Raw genomic sequence first — 24,324 nt, forward strand, 5'->3', positions numbered from 1 at the left:
TGATATCTTTTAGGTCAAATAATTTGTTCAAGTTATGTTAGGTTCATATTAATTTTTGCGTACGTAGTAATAACATTATTTTAATTATACCACATGTTTTAAATAATTAAGTTAATTAATTAATTGTTTAATTAATGCTAGTTAGCTAGGCAATCTAGTTAATCCAATTTATAGTTGTAACATACGCTTATTATAAATAATTGTTAAATTGATTAATATCAACTCAAATATTTTAACTTAATACATGCCTAATTTAAGTGCAACATCTATTAGATTTATTGCGCCTAGAAATATTGTTTTACCCCTAATTCGTTTTAACTCCGATTTTAATAGTTCTCAAACCCACGATCTCGTAGCAACGTGTAGATTATTATTATTAAGTTAGTACTTATGGTTGGTGTGATGTTAATTTTGTCTATACCATGTTTGTTTGTATTGCTACGACTAGCAGTGAGGTCACGAGGATCTGAAGAATCACCCTGGTAACTGGAATCTCAAGTGTCAGGCAAGTTGTGCCCTTGATCACTTCTTTTTACCCACTCATGTTCTAATTAATCATAATGATCTGCATAGGTTAATTTGATGGGACCCAATAGGTTACCCTAGTTTGTCTATCTTTATACCTTGTTTACCACTGAACTTTTTGGGTAGTACTTGCTAGTGCTTTATGTGGTTTTGGGTATGAAGATACATTATTCATGATCACACTTTTATTATCTGTTTATTATCACTGTTCATGATAAGATCATTATGTTAATTGGAACATGGAGAACCACCCGGGAAAACAGTGCTACCACAAGGGTTTAATGGGACGCCCTTGGCCGATTAATTAGGAAAGCTAGTGGAAGACTACCTTACCCGAAAGGGGCAAGGGCAGTAGGGGAGTGGTCAGTGTAGGGAGGCCCTCGGGAGGATTTTGCTGTGATGGCGGTCCTGCAAGGGATTCCTGGGAAGGCCCTCGGGAGGATTTTGCTGTGATGGCGGTCCTGCAAGGGATTCCTGGGGAGGCCCTCGGGAGGATTTTGCTGTGATGGCGGTCCTGCAAGGGATTCCTGCATTGGAGCTTCCTATAAACTGTAGCGGGTTTTCTGAAGCTAGTGGAACTTTGTAAAGGCCTCGTAGTGTTACCCTGCCTCGCCTCCTCGGTAGAGGTGTATGGGAAGTCGCGATCCCTTGGCAGATGGGTAACATGACTTGTGGGTAAAGATGCGCAACCTCTGCAGAGTGTAAAACTGGTATACTAGCCGTGCTCACGGTCATGAGCGGCTCGGACACTCACATGATTAAATTATGGAACTTAAACTCAATTTGTCATATGCATTGCATCGCAGGTGAGTTTGTTACTTTTGTTCTACTATTTAATTGGGTTGGTATTTACTTATACTTAGTAATTGCTAATAAAATTTTGACCAACTTTAAAAGCAATGCTCAGCTCTAACCATCCTCTTTGGTAAGCCTTACACTTCACGTGAGCTCCCACCTTTGGCGAGTTCATGCACATTATTCCCCACAACTTGTTGAGCGATGAACGTATGTGAGCTCACTCTTGCTGTCTCACACCCCCCCCACAGGTCAAGAACAGGTACCGCAGGATGAGGCGCATGGAGGATGCTGTGATGTGTTCGTGAGAGGTCTAGGTCGTCGTCTCCCAGTCAACTTTGGGTTGCTGGACTGTTGTCTCCTTATAATGTAATTATTTATTTTGTATAGAACTCCTATAGTAAAGTTGTGACATTCGATCCTGTGCCATGATTCATCATATGTGTGAGACTTGGTCCCAGCACACCTGGTGATTATGTTTACGCCCGGGTCTTGGTGCCCCGAAACCCGGGTGTGACAGCGTTGGTCTTGGCCGAACCACGGGATAAACCACCGTGTCATCTCTGTGATTGATCTCTTGTGGTATTGTGTTTTGTTAAGACTCCTTTCTAGCCACTTGGCATTAACTGTGCTAACGCTTAATCAAAGTTTTGTGGCTTAAGTTTTGAAGTTTACAGGATCACCTATTCACCCCCCCCCTCTAGGTGCTCTCAATTGGTATCAGAGCCGTTCTCTTCAAGAAGGGACTAATCGCCCGAAGAGATGGATCCTAAGGGGAAGGGAATCGTGATCAACGACAAGGAGAAGGAGTCCTTCGTCAACGAGCCGAAGGATGACAAGCCTACTGACTCGGGCTCGGGCCACAAGCGTAAAGATGGGAAGAAGAAGAAGACAAGGCGCATCAAGGAGATCGTCTACTACGACGATAGCGATGAGTCGACTTCTTCCCAAAAGGACGATGACAACGACTACAGGAAGACGGTCAATTCGAACTTTTCATTTGATTATTCTCGTATTCCACATAGTTCGAATTCGCATTTGCTTTCCATTCCTCTCGGCAAACCTCCACACTTTGATGGGGAGGACTACGGATTTTGGAGTCACAAAATGCGTAGTCATTTATTCTCTCTCCATCCAAGCATATGGGAGATTGTAGAGAATGGAATGAAATTTGATAGCTCGGATAGCCCTATGTTTATTAACGAACAAATTCATAAAAATGCACAAGCTACTACTGTGTTGCTAGCCTCTTTGTGCAGGGACGAGTACAATAAGGTGAGCGGCTTGGACAATGCCAAGCAGATATGGGACACCCTCAAGATTTCTCACGAGGGGAACGACATCACCATGCTCACTAAAATGGAGTTGGTGGAGGGCGAGCTTGGAAGGTTTGCAATGATAAGGGGCGAGGAGCCAACCCAAACATACAACCGGCTCAAGACCCTTATCAACAAAATAAGGAGTTATGGAAGCACGCGATGGACGGACCATGACGTCGTCCGACTATTACTAAGGTCCTTTACCATTCTTGATCCTCATTTGGTGAATAATATTCGTGAGAATCCCAGGTACACCAAAATGTCGCCCGAAGAAGTCCTAGGAAAATTCGTCAGCGGGCGAATGATGATTAAGGAAGCAAGGTACGTGGACGACGCTTTGAATGGACCGATCAACGAGCCGCAACCTCTTGCTCTCAAAGCAACAAGAAGCAAGGAGGCGCTACCTAGCAAGGTGGCACAAATTGAGGCGGCCGAACTTAATGATGAAGAGATGGCTCTCATCATCAAACGCTTCAAGACGGTGCTAAAAGGTCACAAGGGGCAGCCAAGCAAGACCAAGACAAAGGGGAAACGCTCATGCTTCAAGTGTGGTAAGATTGGTCATTTTATCGCTAACTGCCCCGATAACGATAGTGACCAGGAACAGGGGAACAAGAGGGAAAAGAAGAAGAATTATAAGAAGGCCAAGGGCGAGGCACATATCGGAAAGGAGTGGGATTCGGATTGCTCCTCCGACTCCGACAATGAAGGACTCGCCGCCACCGCCTTCAACAAGTCATCCCTCTTCCCCAACGAGCGTCACACTTGCCTCATGGCAAGAGAGAAGAAGGTAATCACTCGTAATGATGTCACTTATGATTCTTCTAGTGACGATGAGTCTAGTGATGATGAAATAGATTACTCTAGTTTGTTCAAGGGATTGGATAGAAATAAAATTGATAAAATCAATGAATTAATTGATGCCTTGAATGATAAGAATGTGCTTTTAGAAAAGCAAGAGGATTTGTTGTATGAAGAACATGATAAATTTGTAGAAGCACAAAAATCTCTTGCTTTAGAAATTAAGAGAAATGAAATGCTTTCATGTGAGTTGTCTACATGTCATGATTCAATTGCTAGTTTAAAAAGCAAAAATGATGATTTAAATGCTAAACTAGAAAAATCTAGTAAATCAACATCTTGTGTAGAACATGTTGAGATTTGCACTAGGTGTAAAGATTTCGATGTTGATGCCTGTAGTGATCACTTGGTTTCAATTTCTAAATTGAATGCTGAAGTGGCTAGTCTTAATACTCAACTTAAGGCTAGCAAAAACGAATGTGATAAGCTAAAATTTGCAAGGGATGCCTACACGATTGGTAGACACCCCTCAATTAAGGATGGACTTGGCTTCAAAAGGGAAGTCAAGAACTTAACAAGCCATAAGACTCCCATTCCCGCTAAGGAGAAAGGGAAGGCCCCTATGGCTACTAGTGTTATAAAGAACCATGCCTTTTTGTATCATGATAGGAAAAATTCTAGAAATGCTTTTAGAAGTTATGATGCTTTTTATTCACATGCTTATGATTCTTATGCCATGACTGCTTCTAGTTCTTCCTATATGCATGGTAGAAGTATGACTAGGAGAAATGCTATTCATCACGTGCCTAGAAAGAATACTATTCATGCTCCTAGGAAAGTAGTTAATGAACCTTCTACAATTTATTGTGCTTTAAATGCTTCCTTTGCTATTTGTAGAAAGGATATGAAGATAGTTGCTAGGAAGTTAGGGGCAAAATGCAAGGGAGACAAAACTTGCATTTGGGTCCCTAAGGATATTTGCACTAACCTTGTAGGACCCAACAAGAGTTGGGTACCTAAGTCCCAAGCCTAAATTTGCCTTGCAGGTTTATGCATCCGGGGGTTCAAGCTGGATTATCGACAGCGGATGCACAAACCATATGACGGGGAAGAAGAAAATGTTCACCTCCTACGTCAAGAATAAGGATTCCCAAGATTCAATTATATTCGGTGATGGGAATCAAGGCAAGGTAAAAGGGTTAGGTAAAATTGCAATTTCTAATGAGCACTCTATCTCTAATGTATTTTTAGTTGAGTCTCTTGGTTATAATTTGCTATCTGTTAGTCAATTATGTAGCATGGGGTATAACTGTCTATTTACAAATGAAGATGTGTCTGTCTTTAGAAGAAGTGATGGTTCACTAGCTTTTAAGGGTGTATTAGACAGCAAACTTTATTTAGTTGATTTTGCAAAAGAAGAGGTTGGTCTAGATGCATGCTTAATAGCTAAGACTAGCATGGGCTGGCTGTGGCATCGCCGCTTAGCACATGTGGGGATGAAGAACCTTCACAAGCTTCTAAAGGGAGAACACGTAATAGGTTTGACTAACGTGCAATTCGAAAAAGATAGACCTTGTGCAGCTTGTCAAGCAGGTAAACAAGTGGGAGGAGCACATCACAGCAAGAATGTGATGACCACTTCAAGACCACTGGAGCTGCTGCATATGGACCTCTTCGGACCCGTCGCCTATCTGAGCATAGGAGGGAGTAAGTATGGTCTAGTTATTGTTGATGACTTTTCCCGCTTCACTTGGGTGTTCTTTTTGCAGGATAAGTCTGAAACCCAAGGGACCCTCAAGCGCTTCCTCAGGAGAGCTCAAAATGAGTTTGAGCTCAAGGTGAAGAAGATAAGGAGCGACAACGGGTCCGAATTCAAGAACCTTCAAGTGGAGGAGTTCCTTGAGGAGGAAGGGATCAAGCACGAGTTCTCCGCTCCCTATACACCACAGCAAAATGGTGTGGTAGAGAGGAAGAACAGGACGCTAATCGACATGGCGAGGACTATGCTTGGAGAGTTCAAGACCCCCGAGCGTTTTTGGTCGGAAGCCGTGAACACGGCTTGCCACGCCATCAACAGGGTCTACCTTCATCGCCTCCTCAAGAAGACGTCGTATGAGCTTCTAACCGGTAACAAACCCAATGTATCATACTTTCGTGTATTTGGGAGCAAATGCTACATTCTAGTGAAGAAGGGTAGAAATTCTAAGTTTGCTCCCAAAGCTGTAGAAGGGTTTTTGTTAGGTTATGACTCAAATACAAAGGCGTATAGAGTCTTCAATAAATCATCAGGTTTGGTTGAAGTCTCTAGCGACGTTGTATTTGATGAGACTAATGGCTCTCCAAGAGAGCAAGTTGTTGATGGTGATGATGTAGATGAAGAAGATGTTCCGACGGCTGCTATACGAACCATGGCGATTGGAGAAGTGCGGCCACAGGAACAAGATGAACGAGATCAACCTTCTTCCTCAACAACGGCGCATCCCCCAACTCAAGACGATGAACAGGTTCATCAACAGGAAGCGGATGATCAAGGGGGAGCACAAGATGATCAGGGTAGAGGAGGCCTTGCTAGATCCGGACTGGGTGCTGGCCATGCAGGAGGAGCTCAACAACTTCAAGAGAAATGAAGTTTGGACGCTGGTGCCTCGTCCCAAGCAAAATGTTGTGGGAACCAAGTGGGTGTTCCGCAACAAATAGGATGAGCACGGGGTGGTGACGAGAAACAAGGCTCGACTTGTGGCAAAAGGTTATGCCCAAGTCACAGGTTTGGATTTCGAGGAGACTTTTGCTCCTGTGGCTAGGCTAGAATCAATTCGAATCTTGCTAGCATATGCCGCTCACCATTCTTTCAGGTTGTACCAAATGGATGTGAAGAGCGCTTTCCTCAACGGGCCAATCAAGGAGGAGGTGTACGTGGAGCAACCCCCTGGCTTCGAGGATGAACGGTACCCCGACCATGTGTGTAAGCTCTCTAAGGCGCTCTATGGACTTAAGCAAGCCCCAAGAGCATGGTATGAATGCCTTAGAGATTTCTTAATTGCTAATGCTTTCAAGGTTGGGAAAGCCGATCCAACTCTTTTTACTAAGACTTGTAATGGTGATTTGTTTGTGTGCCAAATTTATGTCGATGACATAATATTTGGTTCTACTAACCAAAAGTCTTGTGAAGAGTTTAGCAGGGTGATGACGCAGAAATTCGAGATGTCAATGATGGGCGAGTTGAACTACTTCCTTGGGTTCCAAGTGAAGCAACTCAAGGACGGCACCTTCATCTCCCAAACGAAGTACACGCAAGATCTGCTAAAGCGGTTTGGGATGAAGGACGCCAAGCCCGCAAAGACGCCGATGGGAACCGACGGACACACAGACCTCAACAAAGGAGGTAAGTCCGTTGATCAAAAAGCATACCGGTCCATGATAGGGTCTTTACTTTATTTATGTGCTAGTAGACCGGATATTATGCTTAGCGTATGCATGTGTGCTAGATTTCAATCCAATCCTAAGGAGTGTCACTTAGTGGCGGTGAAGCGAATTCTTAGATATTTGGTTGCTACGCCTTGCTTCGGGCTCTGGTATCCAAAGGGGTCTACCTTTGACTTAGTTGGATACTCAGATTCCGACTATGCTGGATGTAAGGTCGATAGGAAGAGTACATCAGGGACGTGCCAATTCTTAGGAAGGTCCCTGGTGTCGTGGAACTCTAAGAAACAAACCTCCGTTGCCCTATCCACCGCTGAGGCCGAGTATGTTGCCGCAGGACAGTGTTGCGCGCAACTACTTTGGATGAGGCAAACCCTCCGGGACTTTGGCTACAATCTGAGCAAAGTCCCACTCCTATGTGACAATGAGAGTGCTATCCGCATGGCGGAGAATCCTGTTGAGCACAGCCGCACAAAGCACATAGACATCCGGCATCACTTTTTGAGAGACCACCAGCAAAAGGGAGATATCGAAGTGTTCCATGTTAGCACCGAGAACCAGCTAGCTGATATCTTCACTAAGCCTCTAGATGAGAAGACCTTTTGCAGGTTGCGTAGTGAGCTAAATGTCTTAGATTCGCGGAACCTGGATTGAATTGTAGCATACATGTATTTATGTGTTTGATCATGTTCCTTTTTGCATTTTGTTGCTTATTATGGTGCTCAAGTTGTACAAACACTCCCTGGACCTCACAAGTCCGTTGCAAAGTGATGCACATGTTTAGGGGGAGATGTGTTCCAACTTGACCCTTTGAGACTAACCATGTGCTTGAGTTTGATGATTTAGTCTCGAAGAAGGATTGAAAGGGAAAAGGTGGACTTGGACCATGAAAGACTTCCACTGCACTCCGATGAGAGGGTAACTTATTCCAAGTTCATCTTTAGACTCTTATTGCCTTTGTATTCTTATGAAGATTTTGGTGAGGCAATGGGGTTAAAAGGCCAAGATTGATCCCGTTTTGGTGCTTGATGCCAAAGGGGGAGAAAATAAAGGCCAAAGCGATAAATGGATCAGCTACCACTTGAGAGATTTTGAAAATAGTAGAATAGAGATTTTGAAAATAGTAGAATAGAGTTTTTGTTTTGTTAAACTCTTTTATTGTCTCTCTTGTCAAAAGTTGGCTTCTTGTGGGGAGAAGTGTTGATTATGGGAAATAGGGGGAGTTTTTGAAATCTTTGATCAATCTCTTTTGGAATGACTCTCTTTGTGCTTCAACATGTGCGTTTGACTTAGAGATAGAGATTTGAGTTTGATTTGCAAAAACAAACCAAGTGGTGGCAAAGGATGATCCATATATGCCAAAATCGAATCAAAATCAATTTGAGTTTTATTTGAAGGGATTTTGCACTTGTTCTAGTTGCTTTATGTTGTGTTGGCATAAATCACCAAAAAGGGGGAGATTGAAAGGGAAATGTGCCCTTGGGCCATTTCTAAGTATTTTGGTGATTGAATGTCAACACAAGTGCTTAAATATGAATCAATGCCCATGGATGAACAAAGTGCAAATCTAGAGCAAAGGTATGTTTCTAAGTCTTAGTACATTGGTTTTGTGTACTAATATACTTGTCTAAGTATTAGAAACAGGAAGAAGAAGAAAAGAAGAGAGTTGGTTGTGTACAGCCAAGAGGCTGTTTCGGTCTGGGGCACCGGACTGTCCGGTGGTGCACCGGACAGTGTCCGGTGGTGCACCGGACAGTGTCCGGTGCGCCAGGCTGCCTCGGCCGAAGAGGCCGCTCTCGGGAATTTGCTGACGGCGTACGGCTAAAATTCACCGGACTGTCCGGTGTGCACCGGACTGTCCGGTGAGCCAACGGTCGGCTGGGCCAACGGTCGGCCGCGGATTCTGCGCGCGACACGTGGCCAAGCCAACGGTCGGAAGGGGGCACCGGACTGTCCGGTGTGCACCAGACATGTCCGGTGCGCCAACGGCTCCCGCATCTGCAACGGTCGACTGCACTGTTTAAGGAAAGAAATCGGGCACCGAACAGTGTCCGGTGTGCACCGGACTGTCCGGTGCGCCCGATGACAGAAGGCAAGGATGGCCTTCCAGATTTGTTCTCAACGGCTCCTAGCTGCCTTGGGGCTATAAAAGGGACCCCTAGGCGCATGGAGGAGAACACCAAGCACTCCTACAACATTCCTAAGCACCAAGACATCGATCTCACGCATTCGTTTCATTGTGATAGCATCTAGAGCTCTTGTTGAGTTGCGAACTCTTTGAGTTGTGTTGCGAGCTCTTGTTGCGACTTGTGTGCGTGTTGTTGCTCTGATCTTTTGAAGTCTTGTGTGCGTTACTCATTCCCCCTTTGCTCTGTGTTCTTTGTGAACTTCAATTGTAAGGGCGAGAGGCTCCAAGTTGTGGAAATTCCTCGCAAACGGGATTGAGAAAAAGAAAGCAAAACACCGTGGTATTCAAGTGGGTCTTTGGACCGCTTGAGAGGGGTTGATTGCAACCCTCGTCCGTTGGGACGCCACAACGTGGAGTAGGCAAGCGTTGGTCTTGGCCGAACCACGGGATAAACCACCGTGTCATCTCTGTGATTGATCTCTTGTGGTATTGTGTTTTGTTAAGACTCCTTTCTAGCCACTTGGCATTAACTGTGCTAACGCTTAATCAAAGTTTTGTGGCTTAAGTTTTGAAGTTTACAGGATCACCTATTCACCCCCCCCCCTCTAGGTGCTCTCACATGGGCACAGAGGCTTAGGCTTGCACGTGACCTTGTACCGTGCTTTAACTGAAGGCGAGATTTAGGGGCTGTTTGCTTCGTGGCTAAATGTGCCACACTTTATCTAAGGTTAGTCGTTCAAATTAAATAACTAACCTTAGGCAGAAAAGTTAGGTAAAGTGTGACAAGTTAGGCATCAAACCAAACATGCCCCTAATTATCCGGCAATTAGGGGACACCCAGCTTCCATGGCGTAGCGCCCCGCAAAGAAGCTATATTGAATCGCTAAGCACTGCTTTGAGATAAAAATTCATGTGCCGCTTGCAGGGGCGGAGGACCCTATGTGGCGAGGTATGGCCCAAGCCATACCTTGGCCCAGCCTAATTAGCAATTAGTATCTAGGTCATTACTCATTTAATCATTAGCAATAGCAACTCTGCACCGCACCGACCGCCGCCTTTCTTCCCTGCTCGCCTAACGCCGCCTTTCTTCCTTGCTCCCGCTCGCTCGCTGCTACTCTGCTCCTGCCTCCTGCTCTCCTCACCTGCACGGCTGCAGACCTGCTCGGTGCTCGCAGCTCGCTGTGGGCGGAAGGGCATTGCCGGTCTGTCCTCACCCCGCCAAGGCGCCAAACGAGTCGCTGGCCCTCTGCAGACAGCAGACCGGCAAGGTTTCAGTTTCAGCAATGTCGCTCGCTGCTGTCAGCTGTGGACAACTGGGTAAGCAGAACCCTTATTTCCTGAACCCCTTTGTTCAGTTTAGATGTAGTCAAAATATAAATTACAAATGTGTGAAGTGAACTGATTAAATATTTCTGTTGCCTAGATTTAAACTGGTCATTTAATTATTTGAGCAATGGTTGGAAATAAGAAGGGAAAGAATAAGGCTTCACAAAAAGGTATATTATGTAATTTGTGAAGAAATATTTGAGCTACTTTATTAAGCTAGTAAAGTACTAAACATGTATGATTGATTTTTTTTACAGATTTGAAGAGCTATTTTAGCCAAGGTTCCAGTGGCTCAAGTCTAAGTACTCATGGCAGCGGCGTAGTTGCTATTGTAGAAGATGTGCCTTTAGAAGAAAATGTCTTGCCATCTGTAGAACATGATGAAGAAGAAGAACAAGTTCAAGAAGGTATAACTGACTTCAACCCGGATCACATTATTTCTGATCCGGGTCTTCGTATTCCAATCGAAAGATTTTATGCAAATATTAGAGATGAAGTTAGGAGAGCTTTTATAGCTAAAGGTCCAACCCAACCAACCGGTCATAGATTTCCTCCATCAAGTGATAAAAGGAGCTTTCAGAAAAAGTGGTTTAGTCAATATAGTTGGTTGGAATATAGTGTGGAGAAGAATAAGGCATATTGCTTCTATTGCTACCTTTTTAAGAATGATCGAATGGATGACAAATTTGGTTATGATGCCTTTACAAAAGCTGGGTTCTCACAATGGAAAAATGCTTATCTTGCACTTCCAAAACATGTTGGTGGGCCTAGTAGCATACACAATGTTGCATCAACATCATTTCATGATTTTGATAACCAAAGGTCAAGCATAAAACATAAGGTTTCAAGTTATAGCAAAGATGCATTGATCAAATATGAGAAGTGAAGGTTGGGAGCCATTGTTTGAAGAAACCAAAACATTTTGTTTGGAAAATGATATCCCAATACCAAATATGGAGGATATGGTACCACGATTTGGTCGATCAAGAAAAGGTGGGAGAAACAATATCACTCAAGATCATTTTTTTCGTATGGGAAATTTGGATCCATACCATTAAAAGATCACCACTTTGGATCCATACCATTACTATCTCACTTACATGTGGGTCCACATGAGTCAATAACATGTGGGGTCCATGGTATATATCTAAAGTTTGGATCTTTTAATGGTATAGATCCAATTGTTCCTTTTCGTATTGATACCTTCTATGCTGCTATAGATGCTATTACCACTGAGTTTGATCATCGCTTCAATGAGACATCCTCGGAGTTGTTGGTTTGTTTTGCTTGTCTTGATCCAAGAGACTCATTCTCCAAGTTTGATGTAGATAAGCTTTCTCGGCTTGCGGATATCTATTGTGACGACTTCTCTTTTGATGATCGCAAGATAATAAAGGATCAGTTACGCACTTTCATTATTCATGTGCGAAGACTTGAGGAGTTCAAAGTTTGTTATGATCTTGCAAGTCTATCCAAAATAATGGTTAGACTTGAAAGACATATTGTTTTCCCATTGGTCTTTCGTCTTATTGAGTTGGCATTGCTATTACCGGTGGCGACGGCAACGGTTGAAAGGGCCTTCTCAGCAATGAAGGTTATCAAGACTGAATTACGTAATAAGATGTCTGATGGTTGGTTAAATGATTTAATGGTTTGCTATATTGAGAGGGACATATTCAAAGGACTTGATCTTCAAAAAATTAAAAAGGCTTTTCAAAAGAAGAAAGATAGACAAATGCAATTGCCTCAGTCTCCTAGACGTAACTAGGTATATCTCTTAGTTACTCTTGTTTTGTTTTAAATACTTTATCGCAATGTCCTTATTTACATTTGTTTTGTTGTTAAGTACTTTAAATTACTGTTTCATTTTAAATTGTTTTTAACTAGAATATATATATATTTGTACATATAGTTATGTACAAAATCCGCCATACCTCAAATTCTATTCGTCCTCCGCCACTGGCCGCTTGCCACAATCCTGCCCAAATGGAGGAGCAGGCCAAGTGCCGAAGTGCGCGGGCTCTGCCTGGCCGTTGCACGCTGCACGGGGCGGAGCGGCAAAGTGAGACCCGCGCGCGCCGGCCGGCGATTACAATGGCCGCTTGGCGTTGGCAGCCGTGCCGTGCTGCTCCCCGCGGAGCGCGGACCAGGCCGCACCTAGGGGTGGATAACGAGCCAGCTCGGCTCGGCTCGTCCGAGTTCGAGCTGGCTCGTTAAGCTAACGAGCCAGCTCGGCTCGGCTCGTTAAGGTAACGAGCCACAGAGTCAGCTCGGCTCGGCTCGTTTACGAGCTCGAGCTGGCTCGTTTAGCTCGCGAGCCAGAGCAGAAAAAATTAATATATACATAATAATTATTTTTAGTTAATTTTAAACTAATTTAACAATAGAAATTAGTAATTATACTCATAGTTTCACAAACCACGTCAATGTAACACCAAATTAGCACAATTCATCACTCATTAATTCACATACATGTTCATCAGTTTAACCCATAATTATATTTGCATAGACCAAATTAACACATAAACATAGTTCATTAATCATTAGTTTAATTCATAGGCCATAGACACCTCACATATATATAACATGTTCATCAATTATTCTGTAAATGGTATGTATATAGTTTCGTTTTGCTCGAAGATGCTAGCTCGTTTAGCTCGCGAGCTGGCTCGTTAACGAATCGAGCTGACTCGTTAACGAACCGAGCTAGGATGTCAGCTCAGCTCGTGAAAAAATTTAAACGAGTCGATCCGAGCCGAGCCGAGCTGACCCTGAAACGAGCGAGCCAGCGAGCCACGAGCATTTTGTCCAGCCCTAGCCGCACCGTTGTCCGTTGGTGGTTGATTTGATACTGTATTCGGGGTCACCGGGATTCCGCAGTTTGCTGTGTGGATCGTGCTTCCGTTCCGTGGCTCGTCCACATTCAGTGCTCAGATGAGCTTCGGTCTGCGATGCGAGGTGTTGCGTTGCGTTGCGGAAGATCTAGTGGAGATCCCATCCCATGTCCCCCCCCCCCCCCCGCCGTGCAGCCTCGCTCGCTGATTGGACGATGACGGCTCGATAAGCTTCTTTTTGGAGTGGCAGTTTTTGGTCGGTTCGTGCACACATGCTGATATTCACCTCAGGACTCACGAGTACTACTACTTATTATTTGTCGTGTTTTTTTTTAAAAAAATGAAGGACATCCAGTACTGTACATATACTATTTGTTACTCCGACAGAAAGAATCATTTTTTTTATATATAGGGCCCCTTTGGTAGGGCTTATTTTTCAGCTTCGGCTCTGGCTCATGCAAAAGTTGTGCCAAACACCTCTTTTTCAAATGGCTTCACCAGTGAAGTGATTTTCCAAAATGAACTAGAGGGCATGAGCCAAAAAAGTGGCTCACCCGGCTTCAGCTCACGTCATTTTTGCACAATAGCCCTCCCACCAGTCCAAATTATTTTTTTTGGTCCTACACTCAATCCCTAGCCACGTACAGGAGAGATCGACCAGTACAGGGTCTTTCTGAAAAACAACCTATAAGCCGTTTTGCCAAATGATTTTTCAGAATGGCTTTGACTCATCTAAAGAAGTGGCTGCACCTCGTGAGCCAGAGCCAAAGCCGTTTTTGGAGAAGCCAGAGCCCTGCCAAAGGGGCCCATAGTACGGCCCGAGAAACATCGCGTGGACATCTGTACTGCAACTACGAAGCCACGTACACATCCGTTTTCAAATATTTATCATTTATTAGTTTATTTTTAAACTAAAATACGATAAAAAAGAGAGAGTACTATTTTTTTGTTGGTTGGCCTCCCGGTCTCCACTCCGGTTTAAATTTCTGTTGACGTAAATCGAAGGTGAGTCTGTTTCCCGCTGGCAACCCATCTAGACTGTGGATCTTGTTCGCAGCGAGATAGTGGATAAGTAAAATATAAAATTGTTTGACATTATTTACAGAATAAAGTTTACAATAAAAACTGATATAGAAAATTTGCTAGAGATAGACTGGTTGTTTGGGATAGAAATTCACATGCCGCATTGCCGCTTGCCATTATCATCTTTTAAAGGCGCGCCGAGTGCAGGTGCAGGCCAAGTGTGTGTGTGTGCAGGTTCTCCGAACTGCTGCTGCCAGCGATGCACGGAGCGGAAACCGAGCGCAAGCCAAGAGCCAACAGCCATTTGTCAATGCCAACTTGGCCGCCCCGCCATGCTCCCCGCCGACCATGCAAGCTGTTCAGTTTTCGCATCGGGCGTAGAGCTTATTTGGTCCCACGATCTTGCGTGGGGATTCCCATTCGCTGCCTGGATCGTGTCTCGTACGCTCGTTTGCATGGCTACGTACGTTCAAGGTTCAGAAGAGCTACGGTCCCCCGGCGTCCGGGGTCTGTCTACGCACGCATGATCGGATCGGACCTGCATCAAGATCGGATTCGCTGGGCAGTGGGAAGTGTTCCGTGTGGTGGTGTGGTGCTAGCTATAGATGTCCAAACATGCGATACGGCCCGATCCAACCCGAGCATGACTTGACCCGGCACGTTTAAGCCCGATCACTTAACCGTGCCGTCCGACGGGCCAATACCTCTACTCGATCACGACATGGTGGAGGCCCGACTGTGCCGGGCTGGCCCGAATAGCACAGCCCATTTAGTAGCCGTACCAGCCCGAGCCTGCAAAACACACAATCATATTTAGCACAAAAATCCTAAAACTGACAGCACAAAAATCCTCAGAGATAAAGAGATCTTAAATAAAGGATTAGAGCTGTTCGTGCAATCGCTGCCTCATTAAAAAACTTTCTAGATAAAAACTCACTCATCACGAGAAAACCCTAGAGAGAAAAAAAGAGTACAACCAGCTCTAATTTAATAAGTTTATGTCAAGGTTTTTCAGTTACATATTACAACTTACATCACCATATTTCCAAATCAACAAAGTGGAGTAGGAACTAGGAAGATAAAAGTCCTAAGGATCATCAAGATAAAGTCTTTCAAATGCATCTTCAAGTTCTTGGTCCTGTGTACAGTGCTGCCCTTTAGCTTCACCAAGTTCCCAGTCTTTCATGCAAAGAAGCATCTCTACCATTTTTTGTGCTAGGCGCCTTCGTCGTTCCTCGATTATCCTGCCACATAGACTAAATGCAGATTCTGAGGATATAGTTGAAACAGGAACAAAAATAACATCCCTAACTAAGATGGAGAGAACAGGATAGGACAACTTATGTTCATGCCACCAGTTTAGGATATTGTAGTCCTCATCAAACTTCTGCAAAGTGTCACTATCCAGGTAGGAGGACAACTCTATGTCAAGTGAACTAAGGCCAGCACTAGAGTGTGCTTGTTGAAGCAAAGCAGATGCTGATGTTCCACTACCAAGGTTAGGTTTGGTAAAACCAGGATAAGGGAACTCAGAGGTACAATCAAATGCATAAACCAATCCCCAGTTTTGTTTTCTTTTACCTGTGATAGTTGGAGGAGGAGGCACTTGCTGCCTAACTTCACCAAACTTTAGATCATATTAATTTATTAAACATTGTAGACGGTTCACTTCACTAAATGAGAGAACAAATAAGTCTAAGCAGATATTCACGAAATGAGAGAACAGATCTGTCGGAGAGGAAATTCTCCGGCCGGGTGGCGGAACGCACCCACCCTAAATCCTAAGATGAGGAGGGGGCCTAAGCGTTTTGCCTGCTAGATGGATTCGGGATGAACACAAGAACACACAAGGGTTTAGAGTGGTTCATGCCGCCGGAGCATAATACCCTACTCCACTGTGTGTTGTATTGAGCTTGAGAGCTTCTAAGTTAGTCTGAGTGAACTTGTGAGTTTGAGAGTCCGAGTTGGGTCTAAGTGAGCCTGCATTGTAACAACGTGTGCCCTCCCTTTTATAGCTCAAGGGGGGCACATACAAGGGTACTGAGCCCCGACATGTGGGCCCAGGGGCAAAATAGAAGAAAGTAGTAACTAATGCCTGTAGCGCCTAGGAAATCTCTCAGCGCCATAATGTCCGTAGTCCATACGATATTGATATATTGCAGCTGCTTCCTTGGTAACGCGCAAGTGATGATGAGCATAGTGTACGCCGCAGCACGGGCGTACTGCCTGCCAATGGAATAGACAGGCACGCCGCTTGCGGGATGGCCTGGTCGCCACCTGCCAGCGGAGTGAACAGGGCTCATTAAATGTTGAGGTGGCACATCGCCTGCAAGTGGAATGGACAGTGAAAGTCGCATAGAGGGGGGGTGAATAGGCAAATCTGAAATTTATAAAGTTTAAGCACAACTACAAGCCGGGGTTAGGGTTAGAAATATAATTGAGTCCGAAAGAGAGGGAAAACAAATCAACAAAGAAATAAAGCAGATGAACACGGTGATTTGTTTTACTGAGGTTCGGTTCCTGCAGACCTACTCCCCATTGAGTTGGTCACAAAGACCGGTTCTCTTTCAACCCTTTCCCTCTCTCAAACGGTCACTTAGACCGAGTGAGCATTTCTCTTCAATCAAATGGGACACTTAGTCCACTACAAGGACCACCACAACTTGGTGTCTCTTGTTTTGATTACAAGTGAGTTGGAAACAAGAATAGAGGAAGAAGAAAAGCGATCCAAGCGCAAGAGCTCAAAAGAACACAAAAGTCTCTCTCTAGTCACTAATTTGTTTGGAGTGATTTCAGACTTGGGAGAGGATTTGATCTCTTTGTTTGTGTCTTGGAATGAAGTCTAGAGCTCTTGTATGAGGTTTGATGGCTGAAAACTTGGATACATTGAAGTGTAGTGGTTGGAGGTATTTATAGCCCCAACCACCAAATGGCCATTGGGGAAGGCTGCTGTCGTATGGCGCACTGGACAGTCCGGTGCGCCACCGAACACTGTCCGGTGCGCCAGCCATGTCACCCAACCGTTAGGGTTCGACCGTTGGAGCTTCTGACATGTGGACCACCGGACAACTCTTGTTCACTGTCCGATGCGCCATCTGGTGCCTGCTCTAACTCTACGCGCGTAGTCGGCACTGTTCACTGTTCACTGTAGCCGTTGCAGACGATCGTTGGCGCAGGTAGCCGTTGCTCCGCTTGGCACACCGGACAGTCCGGTGCTACACCGAACAGTCCAGTGAATTATAGCGGAGTGGCTCCCAGAATTCCCGAAGGTGGCAAGTTTGGAGTTGATCTCCCTGGTGCACCGGACACTGTCCGGTGGCACACCGGACAGTCCGATGCGCCAGACCAGGGCAGCCTTCGGTTGTCTTTTGCTCTTTTTATTTGAACTCTTTCTTGGACTTTTTATTGGTTTGTGTTGAACCATTGGCACCTGTAGAACTCATAATCTAGAGCAAACTAGTTAGTCCAATTATTTGTGTTGGGCAATTCAACCACCAAAATCATTTAGGAAAAGGTGTAAGCCTATTTCCCTTTCAATCTCCCCTTTTTGGTGATTGATACCAACACAAACCAAAGCAAATGTATAAGTGCAGAATTGAACTAGTTTGCATAATGTAAGTGCAAAGGTTACTTGGAATTAAACCAATATACATTTCATAAGATATGCATGGATGCTTTCTTCATACTTAACATTTTGGACCACGCTTGCACCACTTGTTTTGTTTTTGCAAACTCTTTTGGAAATTCTTTTCAAAGTTTTTTGCAAATGGTCAAAGGCAAATGAATAAGATTTTGAGAAGCATTTTCAAGATTTGAAATTTTCTCCCCTGTTTCAAATGCTTTTCCTTTGACTAAACAAAACTCCCCCTCAATGAAATTTCTCCTCTTAGTATTCAAGAGGGTTTTAGATATTAATTTTGAAAGGGGTTATACCAATTTGAAATTATATCAAAACTAAGATACCAATTGAAAAACTTCTATTAATACCAATTGAAAGACTACATTTTTGAAATTGGTGGTGGTGCAGTCCTTTTGCTTTGGGCTAATACTTTCTCCCCCTTTGGCATGAATCACCAAAAACGGATATTTGTGAGTGAAATATAAGCCCTTTTTACTTTCTCCCCCTTTGGTAAATAATATAGGAGTGAAGATTATACCAAATTGGAGAGCGGTGTGGAGTGACGGCGAAGGATGAGTAATTCGATGGAGTGGAGTGGAAGCTTTGTCTTCGCCGAAGACCCCATTTCCCTTTCAATCTATGACTTAGCATGAAATATACTTGAAAAACCACATTAGTTATAGCACATGAAAGAGATATGATCAAAGGTATATAAATGAGCTATGTGTGCAAAATTGTCGGCGTTTTGACCCCGGGGGGTCCCTGGACCGACGAGTAAATTTGTCGCTGCGCGTCCCAGCCCAGATGGGTTGGCGCGAGATGGAACACAAGGGGGAAACGCGGCTCGTGTTATCCCGCGCCAGGGGGGTGTGCTCGTAGTAGGGGTTACAAGCATTCGCGAGAGAGAGAGAGAGTGAGCCTGTTCGTCAGCTCGTTCCCCCGCGCGACCCTCTCGCATGAAGGCACTGGACCTCCCTTTTATAGATGCAAGGAGAGGGTCCAGGTGTACAATGGGGGTGTAGCTAGGCGCTAACGTGTCTGGCAGAGAGGTGCCTGAGCCCTATGTACATGCCAACGTGGATGTCGGAGAGGTGCTAGAGCCCTGTGTATGCGGTATCGTGGCCGTCGGAGGAGTGCCTGAGCCCTGTAGAAGCACAGCTGTCGGTGCTGCGGGGATCTTGCTGACGTCTCCTTGCTTCTGTAGGGGGCTGAGAACCACCGTCGTCATGGACGCACGCGGGGAGCCATCATTACTTGTTACTGGGGCGAGCCAGATGGGACGCCGGTCTTGTTCCCCCGTAGCCTGAGCTAGCTAGGGGTAGGGTAATGATGTATCCCCCGTGGCGCGGTTGGTCCGAGCCCAAGGTCGGGCGAGGCGGAGACTTCTCTTGAGGCCGAGGCCGGGGTCGGGCGAGACGGAGTTTCCTGTTGCGCCTGAGGCTGAACTTGGCTGTTGTCAGCCTCACCTTGGCGGGTGGCACAACAGTCGGAGCGGGGCGAGCGGCGCCGTTTTCCTATCAGGTCGGTCAGTGAAAGGGCGAAGTGACTGCGGTCACTTCGACCTTGCCGACTGAGGCACGTGTGTCAGGATAAGGTGTCAGGCAATCCTCGCATTGAATGTGCCTACGATACGGTCGGTTAGTGAGGCGATTTGGCCAAGGTTTCTTCACGACGAAGCCTGCCCGAGTTGGGCCTCGGGCGTGCCGAGGGTGCGCCCACTGCCTCAGGAGGCCCTCGGGCGAGACGTAACTTCGTCCGGGACTACAGTTCCCGCCCGAGGCTGGTCGGGCGAGGCGAGATCGCGTCCCTTGGGTAGACGAAGCCTTGACCTGAATCGTGCCCATCAGTCTCTGCAGCTTATGCTGATGGTGGTTACCAGCCGTGTTTAGGAGTGTTGGGGGTACCCCTAATTACGGTACCCGACAGTAGCCCCCGAGCCTCAAAGGGAGTGTTGGTACTCGCTTGGAGGCTTTGCCGCACTTTTTGCGAGGGGACCAGCCTTTCTTGGTTACACTTTGTTCTGGTGGGTGCGTGCGAGCGCACCCGCCGGGTGTAGCCCCCGAGGCCTCGGAGGAGTGGTCTGACTCCTCTGAGGTCTTAATGCCTTTCGTGATGCCTTGGCCGGCCTGGTTGTTCCCTCATGCGACCTAATTGTAGCCCGGGTGCATGGTCAGGTTCCGAGTTTTTAGGCTGGTTTGTTGACGCTGTCAACGGTTTGGCCGTAGCCGGATTTGCGTGAGCAGCCCTCGAGCCTCTGCACGGAGCGAGAGGACGACCAAGGACTGTCTCGACTTTTATCATACGCCCCTTCGTCGCCTTTCCGCAAGGAGGAAGGGGGGAAAGCGCCATGTTGCCCTCGAAGGGCGCCGAACATGGTGTCTCCAGTGAGTTGCTAACGGGTGATCCGAGTGGACGCCTGTGCCCCGTTCGATAAGGGTCGGCTAGTGGCCCAGAGGCGCGCTCCAAAAGTACATGCAGGTGATTTGCCGAACACTGACCCGTTCGATAGGGTCCGAGGGCTCGATGCCTCCCTCTGGTGGGATTCCGTTACAAAATCGCTCCTGTTGGTCTCGAAAATGTCCTAGGGTACCTCGGGAGCGTAGCCCGAGCCTCGGCCATGTAGCAGACGTACCCAGAGTCATCCCTCGCTCTGCATGCTCTGGGTGGCTGTCCAACCCTTCCGAGGGGCCAACCTTCGAACCCCTGATCAGTAGTGGGCGCGGAGCCCGAGTGCTCTGGGTCGGCTGTCGAACCCTTCCGAGGGGCCAGCCTTCGAACCCCTGATCAGTAATGAACTTGAAGCCTGAGTGCTCTGGGGCGGCTGTCGAACCCTTCCGAGGGGCCAGCCTTCGAACCCCTGATCAGTAGGAGGGCTCGGGGCCCGCTTCCTTCGCGGAGAAGGATCCCTTTTGAAATATCCCCTTTCCCGGTCCCTGTAGCAAGAGAGAGAAAAGGGGAAGAGGAAAAGGATATGAATTTAGATGGTGTGGCGCACCTTTTTGACGCGGTCATCATGGCGGAGGTGAAACGACGCCCGCTTCGCCTGCCAAATGTGTCGCTTGCCCTGCCGTGGCTTAATGCGACGGGACGGGCGATTCGCGGGGCGGCCGTTGCGCGTGCTCGAGTCGTTCGAAGAATGGGCGTTTCGCCTTCGAGTTTGAATTTCGCGGCGGGTTCGGGCGAAGTTTTGAATGGATCTCGCCCGGGCCTTTTGTTGGGGACTTGTTCTCAAATGCTATGAATTTAGAACAAGGCAACATAAAGTGTTAAATGTTAAATGTCCTTCATCCAATGAAGCATTATTCCTTTGAGGATTAATGGACCTTGGACGAAGGTTGGTGACAATACGATTACGAAGATTAAATCTTCGTAATCGTAGTTTAATAGATTGTATAAAATAACATAAAGTATAGAGTATCAAAGGTAAACGAATCATAAACGAACCACATTGCATTTACTCAGTATATTTAATTATTGAATACAGTTATACCTCTGCCTTGGCAAAGATTGGTTTCCGAATGATGCGATTGTAGGTCCAGGAATGCGTGAACAGTAAAGGAATACTGTTCACTATTTATAGGCACAGGGCGCAGCCTGTGAGAGATTACAAGTATGCCCCTTATGAAAGTTTACAACATTGACTCAGACCTTTATGGACTAAAAGGTCATTCTATCTTTAAGTCGGTTTGTGATACCGAAGCTTCATGAAGAGGGACCTTCGGCCATCATACACAAACAGCTTCAGCCGAAGGTCGCTTCTTCCTAAAAGACCTTCGGCGACGAAGCATAGGCCCAACAGTAGCCCCTTTCGCGGTGCTAGATCGTTTTTCGTAACGAGCTTGATCCGTGAAAAAGTTTCTTAAGCTTCGGAGCGCCGAAGGTCTAAAAAACACCTTCCCTGAGCTCGTTGTCGAGAAACGATTCAATTTCTCAGCGTGTAGCGGCCCCACCTTGCAGAGTTACTGTTCGGTCTCTGCGGTCCACCACGCAGCGAGTACGAGCGGGTGTCCGCCTGGTGTAAAAATCCTGGCGCTTCGCCTTCTTACCTGCAACACTATATAAACAGACGAGTAGGTGTGAAGTTACCACAGCATTTACTGCTATTTACACTGTTTTGCTGCCAAAATTTTTAACCGTCGCCGAAGCTTGTCTGTCGGAATCGAACGAAGCTCCAGTGTGATACCTGCTTCGGAGGAAGAAAGTATCAACGTTCCACAAGTTCATAATTAAATGGCCAGAGTGCGTTCTACCGCCAGGGTTGAGCGTGAGGGGGACGAGACTGAAGCTTCGGAGACTGTTCCCATCTCCGAAGCTATGCAACGATCCGGGCTGGTGACTTCGGAAAAGATCCCTCATGATGATGCAGAACAAGCAGAACAAACAATCGCTGAAGCAGACGAAGAAGATATGGAGGAAACTGATTCTGAAGATGATTATCGCATTGCCATGCCAAGCAAGCCCAGCCACTTGGACTTCGGGAAATCTACTGTTTCGAAAGCTGATCTGTCCAAGATGGTAAAATCGGGCTTTTTTACTGAAAATCAGAAGAAGCTATTGCGCTTCGGGGGAGAAGAGACTACCCAAAGCCGAAGAAGGATGAAATTGTTATTTTCAAAAGCTTTCTAAAAGCTGGATTAAGGTTCCCCCTACATGGGATTATTGTAGAGGTACTGAAGAGGTTCGGTATTTATTTTCATCAGCTGACCCCCAACGCTATTGTTAGACTTATTGTTTATATCTGGGCACTCCGAAGCCAAGCAGTGGAACCATTTGCGGACAGCTTTTGCCGGGTTCACGAGTTGCATTATCAAACGAAGGCTAGAAAGGATGGATTGCACGACAATTTTGGTTGTTATAACTTTGCCTATCGGAAAACTACAAAGTTTCCTGTAATTAGCTACCGAAGCAAATGGGCAGCAGGCTGGAAATCTGAATGGTTCTATGTCAAGGTTGACGACGACAAGGAAAAGCTTGTACAAAGTCCCCTTGAATTGATCTTCGGAGAAACCCGACCTCGCTGCAACATGACACCCGAAGGTCCAACACAACAAGCAATGAGTGAATTCAGAATTATTGCAGAGCATATCAGCACAAGGGACCTGGTTCAAGAGTTTTTAGCTTTCAAAGTTTTTCCCAGTTTAAAAGAATGGGAAATGCCGAAGCTACAAGGGGAAAAGAAAGAAGGTGAACTTGTACGTTTACCTTACTACTTCAAGTTTAAGAAATACTTTAAAACACCTTGCCAAGAGTGGCTGGAAACGATTGAAGCGATGTGCAATGAAATACTTGGCAATTATTCTAAAAAAGAAGATCAGTTGATGACCGCAGCCTTCGGCACCCGTCCGAAGCGAAGACTAAACCGAGTGCTGGACGCCCTGGGTTTCGAATACCCTGATTACGAAAATCTGAACAAAGGTGCCAGAGGACAAAAAAGGAAAAGGATAACTAAAGCCTTAAATGAAGATGAAAAAGAACTATCAAAGAAGAAAATGCCGAAGAGGAAGAAAGCATCTTCTCCGAAGCATAAAATATCCGAAGAAGAAACCCCCGCATCACCCTCTGTCGCTGACGTTGAGGAAATTCTGAAGGTAATGACTGAATCCTTACCTGCGAAGCTAAGTCCACTGGGCCCTCAACTGACAAAGTTTTTACAGAAGGACAAGGAGCCCGAAAAATCGAAGAAAACAATCAAGGCAAAGAAACAAAGAATTATCACTGTGACAGAGGTAATTGACAAGACGCCGCCAAGAGCTTCAGCCTAGAAAACACCGGCGGCTGCAGAGGAGACAGATATTGAAATTGCACCTTCGGAGAAAGGGAAAGAAATTGCTGATGAAGCTTCAGAAAACGAAGCCTTCATGTTTCAGAATTTAATTGGAGAAAAACTGTCAAAAGCTGAAAGAGAAGAGCTTAGAGAATATGCAAAATCCTGCGGATACAAATCTGGAGCACTCCTCTTCGGAGGCATTGATGACGAAAAATTAGATTGTATTCGAGATCAAACTGGGGCCAAAATTATCGGTACTCTGTCAAAGAGTATCGGTTTTCCGAAGCTAGAAACAGACATCAGCCGCTACCGACGACAACATATCGTCGGTAGCTTATTTTATTCCAACTTCAAGGTGAACTACTTGTCTCTTACTTTATTGTTTCTAATAATAAAACATGTCTGACGAAGGTTGTTTTCGTGCAGAGTATGCTGTTGAGCAAAGCCTTGCAAATGCAGCAAGATTTTGAAGATAAGAAGCACGAAGTTATAATTGAAAATTTAGAAAGCAGAATAAAGGAGCAATCGGATGTTATTGAGAAAAAGAACTTTGAGCTCCAGGCAGCCGAAGGTTCATTGGCGGAAGCTGAAGCAAAAATAACAGAACTGAACACGAAGCTTCTCCGCCAGTCTGAACAGTTCGAGCGAGAAAAGCTAGAGCTTAATGCAAAACTTGAAGCCGAAGCTCAACAAAATTCAGATTTGAGAAAACTATTGACAAGCCTTCAAGAAAAATGTCTGGAATTTAGCAAGAAATGCATTCAACG

The 24,324-nt window shown here is 45.6% G+C and overlaps 1 protein-coding gene across 1 annotated transcript; it reads left to right on the top strand.

Annotated features, from left to right (window-relative positions):
* Positions 1-10,441: 10,441 nt before the first annotated feature.
* On the top strand, positions 10,442-11,200 carry LOC109942637 (uncharacterized). Its single transcript, XM_020544752.1, has 2 exons — positions 10,442-10,484; positions 10,572-11,200. Exons 1-2 carry the CDS (start codon positions 10,442-10,444, stop codon positions 11,198-11,200), a joined length of 672 nt encoding a protein of 223 aa, XP_020400341.1.
* Positions 11,201-24,324: the final 13,124 nt, after the last annotated feature.

Source organism: Zea mays, chromosome 9 (genome assembly GCF_902167145.1).
Source record: "Zea mays cultivar B73 chromosome 9, Zm-B73-REFERENCE-NAM-5.0, whole genome shotgun sequence".
NCBI lineage: Eukaryota > Viridiplantae > Streptophyta > Magnoliopsida > Poales > Poaceae > Zea > Zea mays.

Coding starts and splice junctions, on each gene's coding strand:
- LOC109942637 (XM_020544752.1), top strand. CDS start 10,442: ATGGTTGGAAATAAGAAGGGAAAGAATAAGGCTTCACAAAAAG. Junction 10,485..10,571: donor GAATAAGGCTTCACAAAAAG/GTATATTATGTA, acceptor TTTTTTTTACAG/ATTTGAAGAGCTATTTTAGC.